We start from the raw sequence: 19,783 nt of genomic DNA on the forward strand, positions 1-19,783 counted from the left end.
CCCTTCAAGTGTTTTGGACTTCAACTCCCATCAGCACCAGCCAGCATGGAATGCTAAGAGTTATAGTACAAACATCTGGAGGGCACCAGGTTGGGAAGCCTGGTCTTGAGTTCCATAGGCACACTTTTTGCATGACATGCTGGAGCTTACTGTAGGTTATTTAAGCCACGGTGAGCTGCAGTGTGTACCAGGCACAATTTGAAGATTGGGGAGTTCCCCTGTCATCCAAACCTGGCCACTGGGGATTATGTGAGGGTTAAACAACCTTCCCATAACCTTCAGCTTGTTGTAGGGTTTGTGAGGGTTGTTTATTCAAAATGGTGACTGGCACTTACCACAGCTCACTGGGGGTTAAATAACCCACGATGAGGTGTTGTGTCGTGTGAACATTGTGTACATAAAACATTATAAATATAAGCAGTAAGGTTGCATATAGTTTTTTTAATCTACCCACTACTATGAAACTTGAATAAAAATGCAACTGAAAGTCAAAAATATTCGCTGACAAGAATAAAGCAATGAAGAAATTGCTCTTACTGCTCCACATAAATAATCTGTACACAGCCTATGTTTTTCTCTTGTATGTTTTATTTTAAGAAATTAAGCCATTTTGTTTGTCCTTCCAGAATAATTTGAAATAGGATATTTGATTTGTTGTTTTTCAGCTTTACCGTTTTTAAAAAGAAAGACCTGTTGCTTGATTTATGTGCACTGATTTTCAAATTCACTCACAGCAATCTGAGACCCCAAGAGTGCCCAGCTATTTATGCATAAACAAATACGACATAAGAAGCTTATGTTTTCCCCCAGGCAGAAAAGGCAATTCATGTGCCAAATGGAGACAGATTAGAACATTTTACTTCACCTCATACAACACCTTCTATTTTATATAATGGAGGAAAGCTAACTAACTGAAATGCATTGCTAATCAAAGAAGGCAGCACGTCTCTTGTTATTGGAACACTGATGCTGGAAAGACTGATGCAAAATTCAACTGCCACATTAGCTACACCCATGCCAATTTCCTTACAGGTACACACCATCCCCATTACTGCTTCAAAAGACTACCCTTAATGCTGCACTTGGCCTGTCCATTCACACCCATGGAAAATATTATTTTTAGCATAAATACATTTATTGTTGCTACCAGTTCACAACTTGTGTCCTGATCCTAAGCCTACATACCTTGGAGTAACTTCTACTTATTTCAGTAGAGCTTACAAAAAACAGTGCTAGAATCCAGAGAACTTAACTGGTCTAAACCAGGTCATAATTATCACCATACAAATATAGCTTAGCAACAAAGGATTCATCAGATGAATCTGAAAATTCCACAGCATTATCAAGTTGAAAAGAGACACTGGGTTGGATCCAGACATAGTTAAACTGTGACGAGTTACACTTAGTTCCCATTTAAATGGATGAGAGAGGTTAGTCTTTACTTAAATCCCATTGATTTCGGTGAGATCTAAGTGCACCTAACTTAGTCTTGATCTAACCCAATATTTGTACGTGGAAATGTATATATTCACACACACCCCAAATTAAGTATCTGTTTCAATGTTCATAGAATATGCCTTTTGTTCGTTTCATTTTGGTACTGTTCCTTTAAGAACAAAGTAAAGGAAGAGATGAAGGAACATTTTCAAATTGTCGTTAATTATATAAACCTCAATACAAGGAGAAGCCTATGTATATGGGTCACCGCCAAGGCATGTACAAGAACCCCCAACTGGAGGGAGAGGGGGGATCCTTTGCATCAAAGACACTTTACTGTGTGGACAGCTCTGACCTTTGATCTAGAAATTCACAAGCATTCTAGTAGTCTACACACGTGAGCTCAGTACAGGGAGTCACCCCACTCCTCCCTCCAATAATGATTTTTGCAGTGGTGGGCCTGTGATGACTACTGTACTTGCCATCTGCTGTATCAGGGCCATAGGCTTCTTTGGGATTAAGCAGTGCAGCCAGTATTTTATTGCAGTAATGTTTCTATTTTAGGTTCTTACTTCAAAAGGGTAACAATGAGTTATATCTTTGTTTCAAACATAAGTATGCTTAACAAATATGTCATGGAACATTCTGCTTTGGCCAGTAATTAATGCTTATACTAATGTACCAGACGTTTCTTATGAACCCGCTGAAGCCAAAAAGAAACCACTAAGGGAGAGACAACCCGGTAGTGTAATGCTATTTTCCTGGCCGAGAGCAATAACTTGTAATTAACCATTAAGTTCATCCACCAAAACATGGCATGTATTTTGAAATCCACTATATTCTTTGGATTAAATATTGTTCTGTGAAGGCATTGTTGATTTGAATTTTTAATCCCATTCTATACTGACTACCCAGTTACAGTGATATACATTTAAAAACAATTCTACTATATAAGCATTTCCCAACAAATTGAAAATTGTCCCAATTATCCTATTTCCACCCCAAACACAGCTTAATGCCAGTCCCAGCAGGCAGCCCCATTAGAAAGGTTTTATGATCCCTCATGATACTTGAACTTTGATAAGTTTCCTGGGGTGGTCTGTTGTATGAAGATGAAGGATCTGTGGAAGTAAGTTTCATTTGCAACTCATAGTATGTAACTTCAAGATAAACAAGTTAAACACTAAAAGCCCACCCCTTCAGCCTAACCTACCAAAGGCAGCCTCTTGAAAACAAACCTAAGGCAAGTTCAGATGTCACTTTAAGCCATGGTGGCTTAATAAACTATTCAAAGTAGCGTATTTTTGAAATAGTCCATGATGACCCACCACACACTCGGGCTAATAAGCTACTGTATCTTATTAAGATACTGTGTGTAATCTGAGTCATCCACCCACCCCCTGTCCTGCTGCAGTCCTCCCACCTGAGAAGTGGTGCCGTTTCACCCATTGACAACATTGCAGCAGGACGGGGGATATATTCCACAATATCCCAATTGGAGGGTAGAGGTGTGGGGTGAAGAACAGGGGCTTAATCTGATGCTTCCAGCATTACCCCAACAAGGGGATGATGGCTCTAAAGTACTGGAAGTTTGCAGGATTGGGACCAAACTTCATACATAGCCTCCCCTAAATGGGAAGCACCCGCTCCACCACCAAAACCTTGCGTGATTACTCACAAAGGAGCAAAAACCTCAGGTGTGCCAAAAAGGGGGTGGTGCAAATAAACCCTTGGAGGTTTGCAGGAACGGGACAAAATCTCACACACAGATGCCTCTCATAGGGAGGCACCTCACACATCCTCAAAACCCTGCAACCCTTTTTTTCACCCACTCCTTGTGTTTCTCCCACTGACAGTGGTATGCTTTGGAGTGCTGTAGCACTCTTTCCCTAAAGCACTATAGCGCCTTTTCGCTGGCATAGACACTTTAATGTGTTCCCAACAGCGCATTTTCCTCCACAGACACTACTGAAATAGCCCGTATAAGCCATTTCCATTACAGAAAGGATGTCCACGAGGAAGAGAGCAGCAGCAATCTGAACCGCTCTTGCAGCACAACTCTGTAGGCGACCAAAACAATCCATGGTGACCACCAGGTGACATGATAACCCACAATGTGTTAAATAACCCCTACTGCAGACCATGGGTTATCAGAGTGGGTTATTTTAGCCAAATAAGGTATCGTGGATTAAAAAAACCTCCTGACAGATGACACAATACTGACAATGGGTTAATTAAACCATCATGGTTTATTTAACCCATTGTGGGTTACCGTGTTATCTGAATCCGCTCCTATTCACACAGGCTTTTGCTGATTTGTGAGGGACTCTTGCAAATCAGCAAAATTTGGTTACCACCCTGTTTTACTGGTATGATGATATCAAAAGCAACAAAAAGGCTTTCTTCAGCTACATGCACAGTAAAAGACAGAGGAAAGAAATGGTGGTTCAGCTATTAAATGAGGATGGCAAAATGATAAGATGACACAGAAAAGGCAGAAGTGCTCAATTCCTACTTTGGCTTAGTCTTCTCCCAAAAGCGGGTCTATGAGCCCCCTGGCAAAGGCAAAGTACAGGCTGAAGGGGCAGGACTGCAGCTTCAGATCGATAGGCATAGGGTCAAGGAACACCGAATTACTTTGAATGAGTTCAAATCTCCAGGGCCAGATGAACTGCATCCTAGAGTAATAAAGGAACTGGCAGAAGAACTCTCAGAGCCACTGCCTATTCTCTTTGAGAAATCATGGAGGATGGGTGAAGTGCCAGATGACTGGAGGAGGGCTAATGTTGTCCCTATCGTCAACATTTTTATTAATGATTTGGAGGAGGAGGTGCAGGGAATGCTGATCAAATTTGCAGATGACACAAAATTGGGTGGGATAGCTAATACCTTAGAAGACAGAAACAAAATTCAAAGTGATCTTGATAGGCTGGAGTGCTGGGCAGAAAACAACAGAATGACATTTAATAGGGAGAAATGCCAAGTTCTGCACCTAGGAAAAAGAAACCAAATGCAGAGTTATAAGATGGGGAATACTTGGCTCAAAAATACTGCAAGCGAGAAGGATCTTGGAACTGTTGTAGATCACAAGCTGAATATGAGCCAACAATGTGGCTGCAAGAAGAATAGCTTCCAAATCCCAGGAAGTACTAGTTCCCCTCTACTCAGCACTGGTTCGGCCTCATCTGGAGTACTGTGTCCAGTTTTGGGCACCACACTTTAAGAAGGATGCAGACAAGCTGGAGAGGGTTCAGAGGAGGGCAAGAAAGATGATCAGGGAATTGGAAACAAAGCCCTATGAGGAGAGGCTGAAAGAACTGGGCACGTTTAGCCTTGAGAAGAGAAGACTGAGGGGAGATATGATAGCGCTCTTCAAGTACTAGAAAGTTTGCCACAGACAGGAAGGCCAAGATCTCTTCTCGATCATCCTAGAGTGCAGGACATGGAATATTGGGCTCAAGTTACAGGAAGCCAGATTCCAGATGAACCTCAGGAAAAATTTCCTGACTGTTAGAGCAATACGACAATGGAACCAATGACCTAGGGAGGTAGTGGGCTCTCCCACACTGGAGACGTTCAAGATGAAGCTGGACAGCCATCTGTCAGGGATGCTCTGACTTAGATTCCTGCATTGAGCAGGGGGTTGGCCTCGATGGTCTTGTAGGCCCCTTCCAACCCTACTATTCTATGATTCTGTTATATAAGCTTCTAATTGTTTAACTATTTTTATTATTTTTATCTTGTTTTTATATCATCGTATTGTATTTTAATGTAAACCACCTAGGGATTTTAATATATTAAATGGCATAGAAGTATTATTAAAAAAATTTAAAAAATTAAATTTAAAAATTAAATTAGGGAGCAATCCTATGGCTGCTAGTCAGTGGCTAGACAGTCACAGGATACGCGGGTTTCCAAGAACTGACCTCCCCCCCTCCGGCAGGCAGCTTGGAACGGCCCTGCACTCTGCGATCAGAAGAGGAGCATGGAGCCGAGAAAATGGGGCATTCCTGGGGTGCCTCCCTCACTCCACCTTCCCATGGCTAAACAGCTGAAATCAGCTTTCTAAGCGCAAATGCAGGGCAGCTGAAGGGGACTATCCCCTCCATGCTTCTCCAGCTCTGCATTGGATAGCTGGTCGCCTCTGAGTTCAGAGGCGGCTGCCTATCCCTATAGGATTGAGCCCTTAATGTCTGTCTCCAGCAGACAAAGAGTTCTACAACTGTGCAGTAGCTGCCAAATACACCTCTGTGCATCTGTGCTCTCTTATAGTGGCAGTTCTTAAAAAGCATGACTCATTCACACATGCAAAAAAACCATGTTTTTTCCATGCAGTCCTTCTTAATACAGGATCCCATGAACAAGCCTTTGTATGAACCAAGATAAACTGGGATACGGCCTGCAGCATTGTGAGTGCAGTGGATGCAAGAAGAGCTGCCACAGTCACAGAAATGGCAGATGTAGGATATATCAGCACACAGCCCTTTGAGGAGTATATGAAACTGTATCTGCAAAAGTTGATGTGGCGCATTATTAAAATGCTCATTAAAGCCAATCAGAGTTGTAACTGAGAAGGAAATTGCCTTAAAAGCAAATTAAAATTGGCACAATTTGTACTAGAATTTAACAGAGGTATATCTTTAATCAGTATAGTCTTATTGAAGGGAAGAACTTGGCTGTTTCCCCAGTGGTTCTTTTCTTGTATATATTACAATGGAGCACTTTCAAAAGGGAGATTGACTTAGGGTTTTATATGCCACCATATATATACTTTGCCCTCATACTCAAGCAATGTTAGATCTGTACAACTGCTTATGCTTTCTTACTTTCCCTCCAAAATGTACTACAGTGCTCTGCCAGCACTCCTTCCTTGCCTGTTGCCCCTACAATAGAAATCAAAACACAGGGTAGCAAGGGACAGGAGTCGAGGCAAAGTGTGTTTTATGGGATCACCCACAAATACGAGCTACTGGGGGCTATCCAATCTCTGTAACAGATTATTTTAACTGCTGGTAACAGTTACTTATAGACCAAAATGCTACCACACAGAATTTTCATAAGAAAAGTTGTGTTCACCAAGTAATTTCTTATGGCTTATTTGCCATGAAACAAATGTGAAGTTGCTTCTACTCAGCACAATTCACTCCCTAAAAGCCCTGTTTAGATGCAAGGTATCTGCTGGTGAGGCAACGCAGACAGGTGTAAATTGGACCCACGTTCCTATTCATCCCTCCTGCCAGAATATCCACTGCACTTGTGTAATGAAACTGTTTTGCACATCTCAACAGCCCACCGCAATGTAGCGATAGTTTCTTAAACCACTTCAGCGAATTCCTTCTAGCATATCCACATGGACTCAAGAAATGTTTAGCAAAATCATGAGAAAACTGAGAGGAATGAGCAAGTGTGCATTTTAACAGGTGCAACTAACACATCCTCACCTTGAGATTGGGTTTTGACAGTAGTTTCAACAATTCTCTGATCTCACTGTTTAGTGGTTTGCTCTGTAGCTCCTCAGCCAGCTGTGAAGGAGATTGAAGTGACACAAAGAACATTAGCAAGAGAATTGTTTTACTCAGTGTGTCAGTGACAACCAAGAATCAATCTTGTTCAAGGTTATTACTTTCCAGTGTGTTCAGCATGAAGAAAAACAGGCTATCAATCATTACTCTTCATTTTCTGGCCCTTATGCTAAATTCTGGCCAGGTCTTTCGACTGAGTTTGACTAAAGTAATCATATCTGGCAACAGCATACCCAGATCAGAGTCAGATTTATAGCAATGAGGGCAAATCCCAGCACTTCATCTAAGTGAATGGTCCTTTGCATGCAGACAAAGGGCTGCTTGTAAAAATGACTGGATCAAACTTTGACACTGTCTATAAAAAACAGCTTCTGAATGAAGTGATGAAATCCACACTGCTTCCAAAAATTCACAGTAGCTATTCTGTTTAGGGCTGGGATAAGACAGCCGAGCACCCCTATAGTGCTATACTTTATTATGTTTACATGCACAAAGCAAGTAGCTCGTTAAATGTCGGACAAGTTAATCACAGTACCATGGCCTGCATCAAGTTACCAGACATGCAAGCGTTCTAAAGGCTGAAGAGTGGTCTTCCATAATAAGCTCAATTACACACTGGCTACACCACAAAGCACTAGTCTGAACAATACCATAATTTGATCAAACACCATTCCTTATCATGCATTTGAAAATTGAATTTAGCTTTTAAGTTTAGTCTTTGGACAATATATTGTACTACTGCAGCATTTCAGCAAGGAAATAACTTTTTGCAGATTCATATTCACTACAGTTGGATGTTGCAGATATTGAAGGAATATGAATCTGCAAAAAGTTACTTTCTTTCTGGCCTCCTTGACCCAAGAAGATTCTTCCATGTACAAATGTATCAAATTAATTCTGTGTGTGTGCCATTAATCTATGAGAAAATAAGAAGTGGCAGCTAAGAAAAACAGCATTGCACCAAAGATTGTCCTTGAGTGTGCGCAGCATACCTATGTTTCACTTGAATCAGTTTAACTTACTTTTTGTTACACTGCCTACCTCAAGTTCTGTCATAGTTTATACAGGTGTGCACACAATTCATCAGGGTTGTAGAATTCACCATATAATGCAGAAAAGGCAGGGTTGATTTTTATTAATAAAAATTATAGTAACAGGAAATTAAATACTCTATCAATGCCAGCCAGTCTAATTTTATTTTTTAGTTATGAAAGTAATTTGGAAAGCTTTAATATCTATAAATCTTTGCTTCTTTTTTAAACAAGTTATTTTCTGACAACCCCTTCCTATATCTTTCATAAGAGTTATTTCATTTCGTATTATCAGTCATTTTTCTTATTCTGTCAGCACCTGAGCTATCTCATTTATCTTTATTTTTGGAAAACATTCCTCTTGTCTATGATTCTTGTAGCACATCAGTCAGTAGCTAACAGCTTCACTTCACTGTAGACTTCTGACCTGTACTTTTTCTTACATGGCACCAAGGCAGAACAAGAACCTATCTAGATGCCATGTTGTTATAGTAGTAACATGTCTAATAAAAATCGAAACACCATTAGCAAACCTGTGATGACAACCCTTTGGAAACCTTTGCACATCCAGCTTACATGATCCCATTCATACACTTGTTCTGTGCTCTGCTTTCAGACAGTTCGGGGAAATATGGTGCCAATGGTCTCATAAGGGATACTTACGTCATCTGCCAAAGCTAATGCACCATGCAACATGGGCACAGGGCTCTGTTTTTCATAATAATGCAATTTCTCATGAATCTAGGAAATAATGGAATAAAGAAGTTTGAATGGAAGAAAAGCAGTAGAGCTTGACAACATAAGCTGACTAGTGAAACAACTGCAAAGAAACAACCTTACGGAAGCATTTAGTAGTGAACATGTAGATATAATTTATCATCAGCTTCTGGTGAAGCACTGTATGAAGTCAGATGGAAAAAATGTTGAGTATGTAAGACCAACCCACAGAAAAGCTCAACATTTGCTATTTCCTTTCCCTTTTTGATTTTCAGGACTTATTTCTCACATATTTCCTTACTTATCATTTATATTTTATAATGCTTCTGAAAACAGAATAAAATGTTTATCCTGAGAAGGGATATAAAATGAAGTAAATTATTTATGAAGTTATACATTCCAAAAATGTGGGTGGCAGTTACCAATGTAAACAAGAAGTAATAAATCAATCCTAACACTGTAATATTAAGTATTTTCAGCTTCAGTATTAGTATTTATTCAAAACTGCTTCAAGCATTCTTTGGTTTTACTAAGAGGAGAACTGGCAGATTATCACCTGTATTAATCAGCAGAGGCTACCATCCTATGCATACATACCTGGGAGCAAGTTCCATTGAATGCAGTGAGATTTACTTTGAATAAACAAATAGGACTGCACTGTTATTTTCCTAACATTTATTCAGTAAAACAAGCCTATAAACAAAAATCAACTTTCTAATTTTAATAGTTAGATCACTACAATCTACTTTTACCCTGTATGCATATGGGTTAACTTTGGGAAGTAATACATTAATAAAAGAATTCTGTAAGATGATGGTATATGCAGTTCATTATCTATTTCAAACCTTTTAAAATATAGAATGTTAATGCATTTAAACAGACTAAGGCTGCAATCTTATATACACTTACCTGGAGTAAATCTCCTTGAACCTAACGTGGCTCAGAATACATATATAGGATTGCATCATAAGATTACTTTCTCTTCATGTTCAAACACAATAAAATAATGACAGATTAAACTTTGATTATAAAATTTAGACACATTATCATAATGATTTGCAGAAGATGCCTTTTACATAAAATACTTTTCCTATGCTCCCCACTCCTTCCCCTCGGTGTGGAGAGACCCGCACCAGCGACCTCAGAGAGGAGAGAAAGGGGGCAGTTCTGTGGATGGGAAGGGGATGGGGTTATGGTTGGCTTATGAAGAAGCCTCTGGCCTCACCAGCCTCATTCCCCCCTGGCTTTGCAGAGCCCTGGCTAGATGGGGAAAAAAGCCCATCCAACAAAAATGCAGAGTGGGAGCAGGGTAGAGGCGAAGATTGCCTCTGTGCTCCTCCCACTCTGCATAGGATGCCTGTCAGCCTGAGTTCAGAGGCTTCTGGGCATCCCAACAAGATTGTGCCCAAAGTAATTATTCATTGTGAGAACTAGGTCCTATCCCTTTACTGAAGCCAAATGTCATTTATGAACCCCAATTATTTTCTCATTACAAAGCTACTCTTACAGAACAATCCTATGCATGTTTCCTCAGAAGCACATCCTATTGTGTTCAACGGGACTTAACCCAGGAAACAATGCATACAATTATATCCTCAATATCTTTATAACTTTAGTTGCTCCTTTCTACACCTTTGCCAGATCTATGATATTCTTAAGATGGGGTAACCAGGTCTTTACAAAATATCCTATAGAGATGTATGTATAGCAAATGGTCAAGGAACACCTGATCACTTTGAATGAGTTCAAATCTCCAGGGCCAGATGAACTGCACCCTAGAGTAATAAAGGAACCAGCAGAAGAACTCTCAGAGCCACTGTCTATTCTCTTTGAGAAATCATGGAGGACGAGTGAAGTGCCAGATGACTGGAGGAGGGCTCATGTTGTCCCTATCTTCAAAAAGGATAAAAAGGAGGAACCTGGGAACTACAGACCAGGCAGTCTGACATCACTCCCTGGGAAAATTCTGGAACAGATGATAAAGCAATCCGTCTGTAAGCACCTTGAAAACAATGCCGTGATTACTCAAAGCCAACAGGGATTTGTCAAGAACAAATCCTGCCAGACGAATCTGATCTCATTTTTGGATCAAGTAACCTCCCTTGTGGACCATGGGAATGCTGTGGACATAATATACCTCGACTTCAGCAAACCTTTCGACAAAGTGCCCCATGACATCCTGATGAGCAAACTAGCTCAAAGTGGGCTAGATGAAACAATGATCACGTAGATCCACAGTTGGCTATAGGATCGGACTCAAAGAGTGCTTATCAAACTGGGGAGAGGTAACAAGCGGGGTACAGCAGGGCTCAGTCCTGGGCCCAGTGCTCTTCAACATTTTTATTAATGACTTGGAGGAAGAGGTGCAGGGAATGCTGATCAAATTTGCAGATGACACAAAATTGGGTGGGATAGCTAATACTTTGGAAGGCAGAAACAAAATTCAAAGTGATCTTGATAGGCTGGAGTGCTGGGCAGAAAACAGAATGACATTTAATAGGGATAAATGCCAAATTCTGCACCTAGCAAAAAGAAACCAAATGCACAGTTACAAGATGGGGGATATGTGGCTCAACAACACTACAAGGAAGGAGGATCTTGGAATTGTTGTAGATCACAAGCTGAATATGAGCCAGCAATGTGATGTGGCGGCAAAAAAGGCCAATGCTATTTTGGGTTGCATTAATAGAAGCATAGCTTCCAAATCCTGGGAAGTACTAGTTCCCCTCTACTCAGCACTGGTTCGGCCTCATCTGGAGTACTGTGTACAGTTCTGTGCACCACACTTTAAGAAGGATGTAGACAAGCTGGAGAGGGTTCAGAGGAGGGCAACAAAGATGATCAGGAGACTGGAAACATAGCCCTATGAAGAGAGAGTGAAAGAACTGGGCATGTTTAGCCTTGACAAGACTGAGGGGAGATATGATAGTGCTCTTCAAGGACTTGAAAAGTTGTCACGGACAGGAAGGCCAGGATCTCTTCTCGATCATCCCAGAGTCTATCTGGCAATATGAGAGGGAGTCAAAGACAACATGTTAACACAGAAACTTTGGTTGTCCTGTTAGCTTCTAGGTGATCAAACTAAGTTTAAATACCCTTTGAAGGGTTGTGTTATTGCCTCTCCTTGGGATGAGAGAGAAGAGAAAGAAAATCAGTAACATGATATCCTGTGAAACACAGAATTTACTTTAGGAATAGAGGCTGGATCCAGCTATAGCAGCACTTGCCTTATGAAAAAGTTCTCCATTAACTGAAAATGCATTAAGTTCTGAAATCCTATTGGCTGTGGTTACTGGCTGAAACCTTACTGGCCGAGGTCACTGCTACCAGAATCACTGTCTTAAGCATCAACTCTTTATTCAGGCAAGCGGTTAGCAGTTCAAAAGGAGGCCCTATAATAGCAAATACTACTGTGTTAAGATCCCAAATGGGGAATTTGTGAAATGGGCAGATTGAGAAGCAGCTCCTAAACACACAAACTCTTTTAATATGCTGAAGCTTAACACATAACGGATCTGCATCAGCCTGTGTTCTACCTCTCTAGAAAAAACACCAGTTATCAGAAAGTCTCATGGTGGTATTGAATACCCTATTGCTAGTAACTCTACTGGATGCTAAAATGGAGGATATGAGTAAAACTGAATAGACTTCACATAGCTGTTGTCACTCAACCTCCATGGTTTCTAACAACAACAACAAAAACTTTTTAAAAATTCTTACTTATCAGTCAGGAATCCGCATGGCCCCACAAGCACTCTGAGGCAATTAAGATAGCAGGGCAGCAAGAGCCTGGTAATCTGTGTGTGTGTGCACGCGCGCTTGTGTGTGTGTGTGTGGGGGAGGAGACTACGGGGTGGAGGTTACAGAGCAACAGGGGGCATGAGGAGGCTGGGGGCTTGTGATCAATGGGGGCTTGTGAGGGCAGTGGGGAGCAACACACAAGGGGAAGGGAGAGGGGTGTGTTATGGGAGTGTGTATCTTTCTCTGAGCGTGCATGTGTAGATAGACTATGTAGGATTGTATGTGAACAGATGGCATGTGTGGGATACATGTCTATGACAGTTAGGGAGGAAGTGTGCATGTGTGAGGTGTGAGGAATGTGTGCATGCACATACAAGAGAGACACCAGCCCTATTCAGTTGTTCGGAAACGGTTACAATCAATATGTGAGGAGAATGAGCACTCAAGCCCCACCCCTCCCTCCCTCATTGCATTTGTCACCCTCAACTCATGGAGGGCAACAGACTGAAGAGAGCCTCCTGTAACTATGGAGGCTTCCCACATGAGCAAGAATGAGGATTTGCTATGCAAAATATACTAAGCTTTTATTTTTGACTACCATAAAGTTCTTAGTTTTGACTGCCATATTGCCTTCTAATTCAATAGCAGGTTTGTTTTGTCTTGAAATACCATTTAGGATTTCTCATATTAAATCATATCAGAATTTGTTGTACAGACAATAGATTCAGGTGCAAAACATTATTTCAAGTTCCAAATTAATAGGAAAGTAATGAAGAAAGCTATCTGAGTGCTGTAAGCTTGAATAGAACAGTTTAAATATTGGCTATATACCTCTGTATTCTTGTAGTTTCATTTTTTTTTAAATGTTGATCTTTCTGAAAGAAACATTCCTACTTTGATTTCTTTGTTCCTCATACAACAAAATAAACTATTATTTGAGATTTCAGAGACTCCATTCAAGTGAACGTTTCTGGTCAATAAGTAAGAAAAGGTTTTGATGACTTTGCTTATAGGAAGAGGTCCCCTTGGTGGGTAGAGGAAATTCAGATTAAAGCCAAACAAGCTACCCGTCCTCCAAGATAAATTTTTCTGCCCCTTCAGAGCCAAACTCTCTGCTCAGCTACTGGAGGAAGAATTTCCAAAATTGGATGAGGTTTTGTTGTTCACTTTAAGCTCAGGTTTCTTTTACACTCTTCAGGACGTTTTGAAAGCTGAATTAATCTCTTCTATTTGAGATGAGAACATGAAGCTCTAGCAACAAACCTATTTTTATACATGCAGTACATACTACAGAACATTACCAAACCTTGTCTCCTCTAAAACCTGGGGTCCCTGAAAGAGATATTGAGGGATACCATGTTCTCTCTATTTAAAGAAACTAAATAGCTCAAAGTACACTTATTCTTTCCATATACACTATGTGATATTATATCTAAACTATAAACAAATGCTATCTGACATTTTAACCTTTAAGCATGCACACTCAGAAACTTTGAACAGCAGTCTGGGGCATAGCCACTGCTGTGTTCATATGTCACTTTGACCCAAAAATCCTGGTTTAGACTGCAGTGTGCATGACCACATTTCACTCCTGCTCCATGAATTGGTAAACAAACTAGGCATCGATAGCTTAGCTTTAAGTCTCAGCCTAGGATTATTGCACCCAAACAAGCCAGGCTTCATACACCAACAACAAAGCCTTGTTTAAAGCTGGTTTATGATTTTGGCTTTTTGGTCACAATGAACCATAAACCTGGGTTTGGACACAACACTAAGTTACCCATGCTTCATTTGCTTACCAGCTCATGTGAGCAGGAGAAGCAAAGCAGGAATGAACAGGCTGCTTGCATCAGCATGCAGCTCATGCACATTGTGGTTTAATAAGCCAGAATTCATGACTTACCAAGTAATGTTCAAATGCAGTATGTCATCATTGATCCTAGGCCACAACAGATTGGTTCTATAACCTCCACTCCAAAGAAAATCCACAATTAGCTTCATCTTCCCAATATTACCCAAGGCTGTTCAACTGAATACAGCCGGCTTGAGGAACCTTTTGACCCTGCATTCCCTCAGGAAAAAGTGGTTGGGGGTGATGATGGGAGTTACATGGACATCAACTTGGCACACACCAATGGTAAGAAGATCAAAACAAAGTAGTGAAGCCAGAAAGAAGGCAGTATGCCTCTTGCATCACAAGGATACAAAAGCAATTTAAAATAAAAGCAGAAATTACATTCACATATACACTTCTAACTCTGACTATTCCCTTTCTCTAATGAAGACAAGACAAGTTGCTTACCTGGAACTGTAGTTCAAGTGGTCATCTGTGCAGTCACACATATGGGCTCTGTGCCTGCATGGAAACTCGATCAGGAACGCTTTATAGCTGAGGAACTTTTGGCGGCAACCCTTTTCCACCGTCTTAGTGCGCGTGTAACTAGCGGGTTCCAACCTATTCCCCCAGTTCCTTGAGACCACCATACTCAGTCTCAGAACCGATGGGAATGTCAGTATCAGCAGAAAATCGACACTGAAGTGGGATGGTGGGTAGATTGTAGATGACCGCTCTCCCAGCTGAAGTTATTGGTACCAAAAATGCCAGCTTCCACGAAAGCAGGTGCAAGTCCACAGTAGCAAGTGGTTTGAATGGCTTGGCAGTCAAGGCCTGCAGAACTGACTAAACTCCAACTCAGTACTGGGTGACAAACTGGTGGAGAGAGACTATGTATCCCATAGAGAAACTGTTTAGCTGCTGGGTGTGAGAACACCAAGAAGCCCTCCACCAGCAGATGAGAAGCTGAAACAGCCACCAGGTATGCTCTTGATGATGACAACTTCAAATCTTTTTCATGAAGGGACAACAAGAACTGCAGAACTTGGTGCAATGGGCACCAAACTGGATCAAAGCCATGAAGCCTTGCAAAAGAACAGAAAGAGATCTACTTATGGACAAGCGCAGTCTGGTAACCAGTTTCCGAGCTGTGTCAAAGATACTGCAGTCTGGTAACCAGTTTCCGAGCTGTGTCAAAGATACTTTGCACTGCCTCAGGAATGGAAGTCAGTCTGATGGTGTAACAGATTCTCCATGCCATCATCTGGAATGTGCTGATGTCTGGGTGTCAGATCCTGCCTCGATCTCATGTGAGCGCGTTTGGGATCAACAGAAGGCGAAGGTGATCCCCAAGGAAGAGATGAAGGGCTGTTTCAGCCACTGTGGTATGATGAGAAAGCAATCTATCCTGTCAACCCTGATCTTCGCCAGCACTCTGGTGATGAATGTAAGGGTGGAAACAGATAGAAGAGTGCACCCATCTATGTGAGGAGGAAAGCGTCCCCTAGCAATCCTGCATCTACTTCTGCTCTGCTGCAGAAACTTGGGCAAATGGTGTTCTCTGACTGGGCAAACAGATCCACCTCTGGGGTGTCCCAGAAAAGGAAAAGGTTGGCCAGCGCTGTTCTCACTAGCATCTGCTTGTGCAATGTCAAGTAAGTCAGACTGAGGGTGTCAGCAATGCAAGTGTCCACCCTGGCAATGTGTACTCCAAGGAGTCCAATCCAGTGGGAAATGAACCAATCTAAAATGTAGATAATCAGTTCAATCAGAAGCAATGACTTTGGATCTCCTTGTTTGCTCAGGCAGAACACTGTAGTGATAATGTCTGAGGCTACCTGAACTAAATGACCTCTGAGCTCAGTGTCAAACACTCTCAGTGCCTTCTTGATGGCCAGAAGCTTTAAAAAGTTGATATGAAATACAGCTTCTGTCTCTGTCCATATCCCTTGAACTGTGAGGGGCTAGCAATGAGGACCCCATGCTTGCATGGTAGCAACGGTTGTAACCATTTGGGATGGAGAAGGAAGAGAGAAAGGAACACCTCTAATGAGATGGGAAACATTCGTTCACCAAACCAGGCTGTGGGTCATATATCCAGGGAGGCAGAGGTGGGTCCAACAAGCATCCCATAATGGGTTGAAGGCACAAATGAACCAATTTTGAAGCAGCTTCACAATACCATGACAGTTGTGGCTGCCATCAACCCCAGCAGCCTTTGAATCTGCACCATGGTAACAACAATTTGAGTGATCATATCTCCAGCATGGCATATCAACGCTCGATTTTGAGGCAGAAATGTTCGGCCCATAGTGGAATCCAGTACCATTCCAATGAACTGGATGTGTTGCATTGGTGAGAAGTGGATTTCTCCACACTGATGTGGAGACAGAGATCCTGCAAGAGGCCACATATCAGAGAGTTAGCCTGGAGGATCCCTGCTTTTGTAGATGCTATTAACAGCCAATAGTCGATGTAGAGGTACGTGGACACCCCTTACACTCAAAGGTGGGCTGCCAAAACGGCCATACATTTGGTGAAGACCCTCAGTGTTATGGCAAGGCCAAAGGGCAACACCTTAGAACTGGTAAGCGTTGGATCCAATGGCAAACTGAAGTAAGTGTTGGTAAGTCCAACTGATGGCAATATGGAAGTATGCATCCGTCAGGTCCACTGACATGAACCAATCTCCTTGTTGAAGCAGGAGGAGGGCCAACACAAGCATGACCATCCTGAAATGTTTTGGGGGTGATATATGAGTTCACCTCTCTGAGGTCCAAGATCAGTCAAAGACCTCCCATCCTTCTTCAGAACAGTGAAGTAACAGGAGTAGAACCCATCCTGTATCTAGAGGGATTCAATGTATGCCTCCCTTCACCAGAAAGGTATCTACTTCCTGTAGAAGTACCTCCACAGGAGTAGTAACCTTGATGCAGCCGATAGGAGGGAGATCATCAGACTTGATCCTGTAGCCTCTCTGGATGATGGGGAGGACCCAAAAGTCCAATGTGATGCTCTTCCACTTCCAGAGAAAAATGACAGGTGAGTTCCAAAGGAGGGTTGACAGACACAAGGTCGAACAATCAGAAGGGGGGAGTCAAAAGTGATGTATAGCATTCTCATTTCCGGTGGGTGTTCCTAAATTTGCCAGAGTGATACAGGCATTTCAGAACTAGAGCCAATGGTTGATGGAAAGGTTGTCTGGCTGGGGAATGGGACCACTTGTAGGATGACTGTCGGAACCATTCGCATTGATTGTGATAGATTGTTGGCGCAACCCCATGCGACAGGCGTGTTCCTGGCTTTCTGCACTGAACCCATTGCCTTATCCGTCTTTGAACCAAATAGACCTTCCCCATCAAAAGAAAGGTCCTTGATTCTTTATCAAGCTTTCTGCAAGACCCCCAAAGACCAAAGCCAAGCAAGTCTTCTTAATGCTATGGAAGCTACCATAGCTTTGGCATCACAATCCACCTGATGCCAAAACCTATTAATTTGCTGGCGAGACAAACACACTGTTTCACTGTGGAAGATGTTGGCATACTCCTGTTTATCCTCAGGAAGGTATTCAAAGAGGGAATCCTATCTTCTCCCACAGAAATATCTGGTGTTTGGACATGGTCACTTGGTAATTCGCCACATGCAGTCCCAGTGCCATAGATGAGTAGATAAGTCTACTCATCAGGTCTAGATGAGTATCTTTCTTATCCACAGGAGAAGAATGCATGTTTTGGGATTTCCCCTGAGATGTCTCCACAGTAACTGAATTCAGAGTAGGCTGTAGGAATAGAAACCCCATGTCCTTCTCTTGCACCTTATATAGGTTTTCCAGGTGCTTTGAGGCAGAGGACATAGATGACAGTGCTTTCCAAGACTGTTGAATGGTTTGCAACAGTGCAGGCAGCAAAGAGATGGCCACTAGGACAGTGGATTCAGAGTTCACAGCATCAAAATCTGAATCCTTAACCCAAACAATTGGTTGTTGCGTCTTGAGACCAAGTGACTGCAATATATGTAGTATTTGTTCTGAAAACAGACCCATGTCTTCAGAAAGGAAAGCAGGGTCAAGATTTCCTACTCCAGCATCAGGGAACAAAATGGATGGAGCAGTTGAAGATTAGGATATTGAGTACAACTGATAATCATCCACCTCCGACTGAGGCAATACCCTGGGAATCTGCTAGTGGATTTGGAAACACCAACAGATGTCTGTTGTAATAAGATGGTATGAGAAGGAGTAGAATGCAATTCTGATGGTAGCATGGTAAGCAGATACGTAGGCGTTGGTGGTATATTGGGAACCATAGGAGGTACTATTAGTGTTACTGTGGGAACTGCCGCTTGTACCATCTCCACAGATTGTGTTGATGGCATTGTGCGAGGAAGTACTGTAACTGGGGGCAGTGTTGGAGGGGCAAGAAATAGACCCTGGTCTGATGGAGGTCTTAATATGGTGGCTGAGGGTATTGGATGGTAGTGAGCTGGAAAAGTAGGTCATGGACAGGGACAGAGGGATCTATAAGGATCATCAATCTCAGGCCTATAATAATCCTAGCATGGGTCCTCCAAGTGAAATATATGCCTGGGTGGTAAGTCCCATCATTCTATCTCAGTCTGAAAATGGAGGCTGCAACCAGTAGCAGCTTTGGTCCTGCCAATATGACCTGCGATCTCTGCAATTTGAGGATAAATATCCAGGAAACATTGAGTCCAGAGAACCTCACGGAGATGGGGAGCATCTGCTGCAATGCTATGGTGATCTACTTCCCTGTGTATGTGGAGGCTGAAGTACCAGTACCAGAAACACATCTTGAATTTCACCCTCTGAAGTCGAGGCTAGTTCTTGGGGATCATCTGCAGGTACAACCCTCAGCATCTGTTCCAATGCTGGCAGTAGCTGCACGGGAATCAGAGTCAAGAAGTGGAGGAGGTGCTGGCAGCATCGGAAGCAAGGTTGATACCGACACAGGCACCCGATGTCGGGGCCATGGACGGTCTATCCACTGAAGTCTTCTTCAGGTCCAAAGAAGTCTTATGAGCCCTGGGTTTTTTGGAGTGTTTTTTCACCACTGTAAGCTTCAACAACATGCCAGGTGTTGGTGGGTCAGTATGGACTGTTGGCAATGGTAGCTTAGAAACCTGAGTCTCCACAGACTCTGTTGGCAACTCGGCAAGGGTCTTTGATGCCCCAACAAGGAGAGTCCATCGACACCATGGACATCTTAAGCTTTACTGCTGAAAATGAGGTTCTGACTTTGCCCCAGTGGGCAAGAGAGCATAACCAGAACCAACTTAAGGCTACTTAAAAGTTTAATATGTTTGCAGATGTATTTAAAACTTAAGCAGGAAAAACAGTGAATACTCTGTCAACTTGTTAAGAAAATGAAACAAGTCACACTAGAGGGCTTAAGATATGTATAGTTTATAAAGAAAGTAATGCAAAGAACATCACATACAGAAGTAAAATGTGAAGCGTGCAATGGTTACAAAGAAATATATGT

General features: G+C 42.1%; 1 protein-coding gene across 12 annotated transcripts in view; it reads right to left on the reverse strand.

Annotated features, from left to right (window-relative positions):
- MPP7 (MAGUK p55 scaffold protein 7) overlaps nucleotides 1-19,783 on the reverse strand; it is a 132,044-nt gene that overhangs the window by 51,891 nt on the left and 60,370 nt on the right. For all 12 annotated transcript variants that reach the window (XR_014792431.1, XM_084859133.1, XM_084859143.1 and 9 more), the window contains 2 exons: nucleotides 8,654-8,731; nucleotides 6,879-6,959 (listed from right to left, as the gene is read on the reverse strand). Coding sequence is in view for 11 of the 12 variants with exons in the window: in XM_084859133.1 (XP_084715259.1) it covers nucleotides 6,879-6,959; nucleotides 8,654-8,731 (159 nt within the window). In the remaining variant the exon portion in view is untranslated. The remainder of the gene's footprint in view (nucleotides 1-6,878; nucleotides 6,960-8,653; nucleotides 8,732-19,783) is intronic.

This window comes from Heloderma suspectum, chromosome 5 (genome assembly GCF_057233095.1).
Source record: "Heloderma suspectum isolate Gila_16-S chromosome 5, 16-S_ref, whole genome shotgun sequence".
In the NCBI taxonomy this organism is placed as follows: Eukaryota; Metazoa; Chordata; class Lepidosauria; order Squamata; family Helodermatidae; genus Heloderma; species Heloderma suspectum.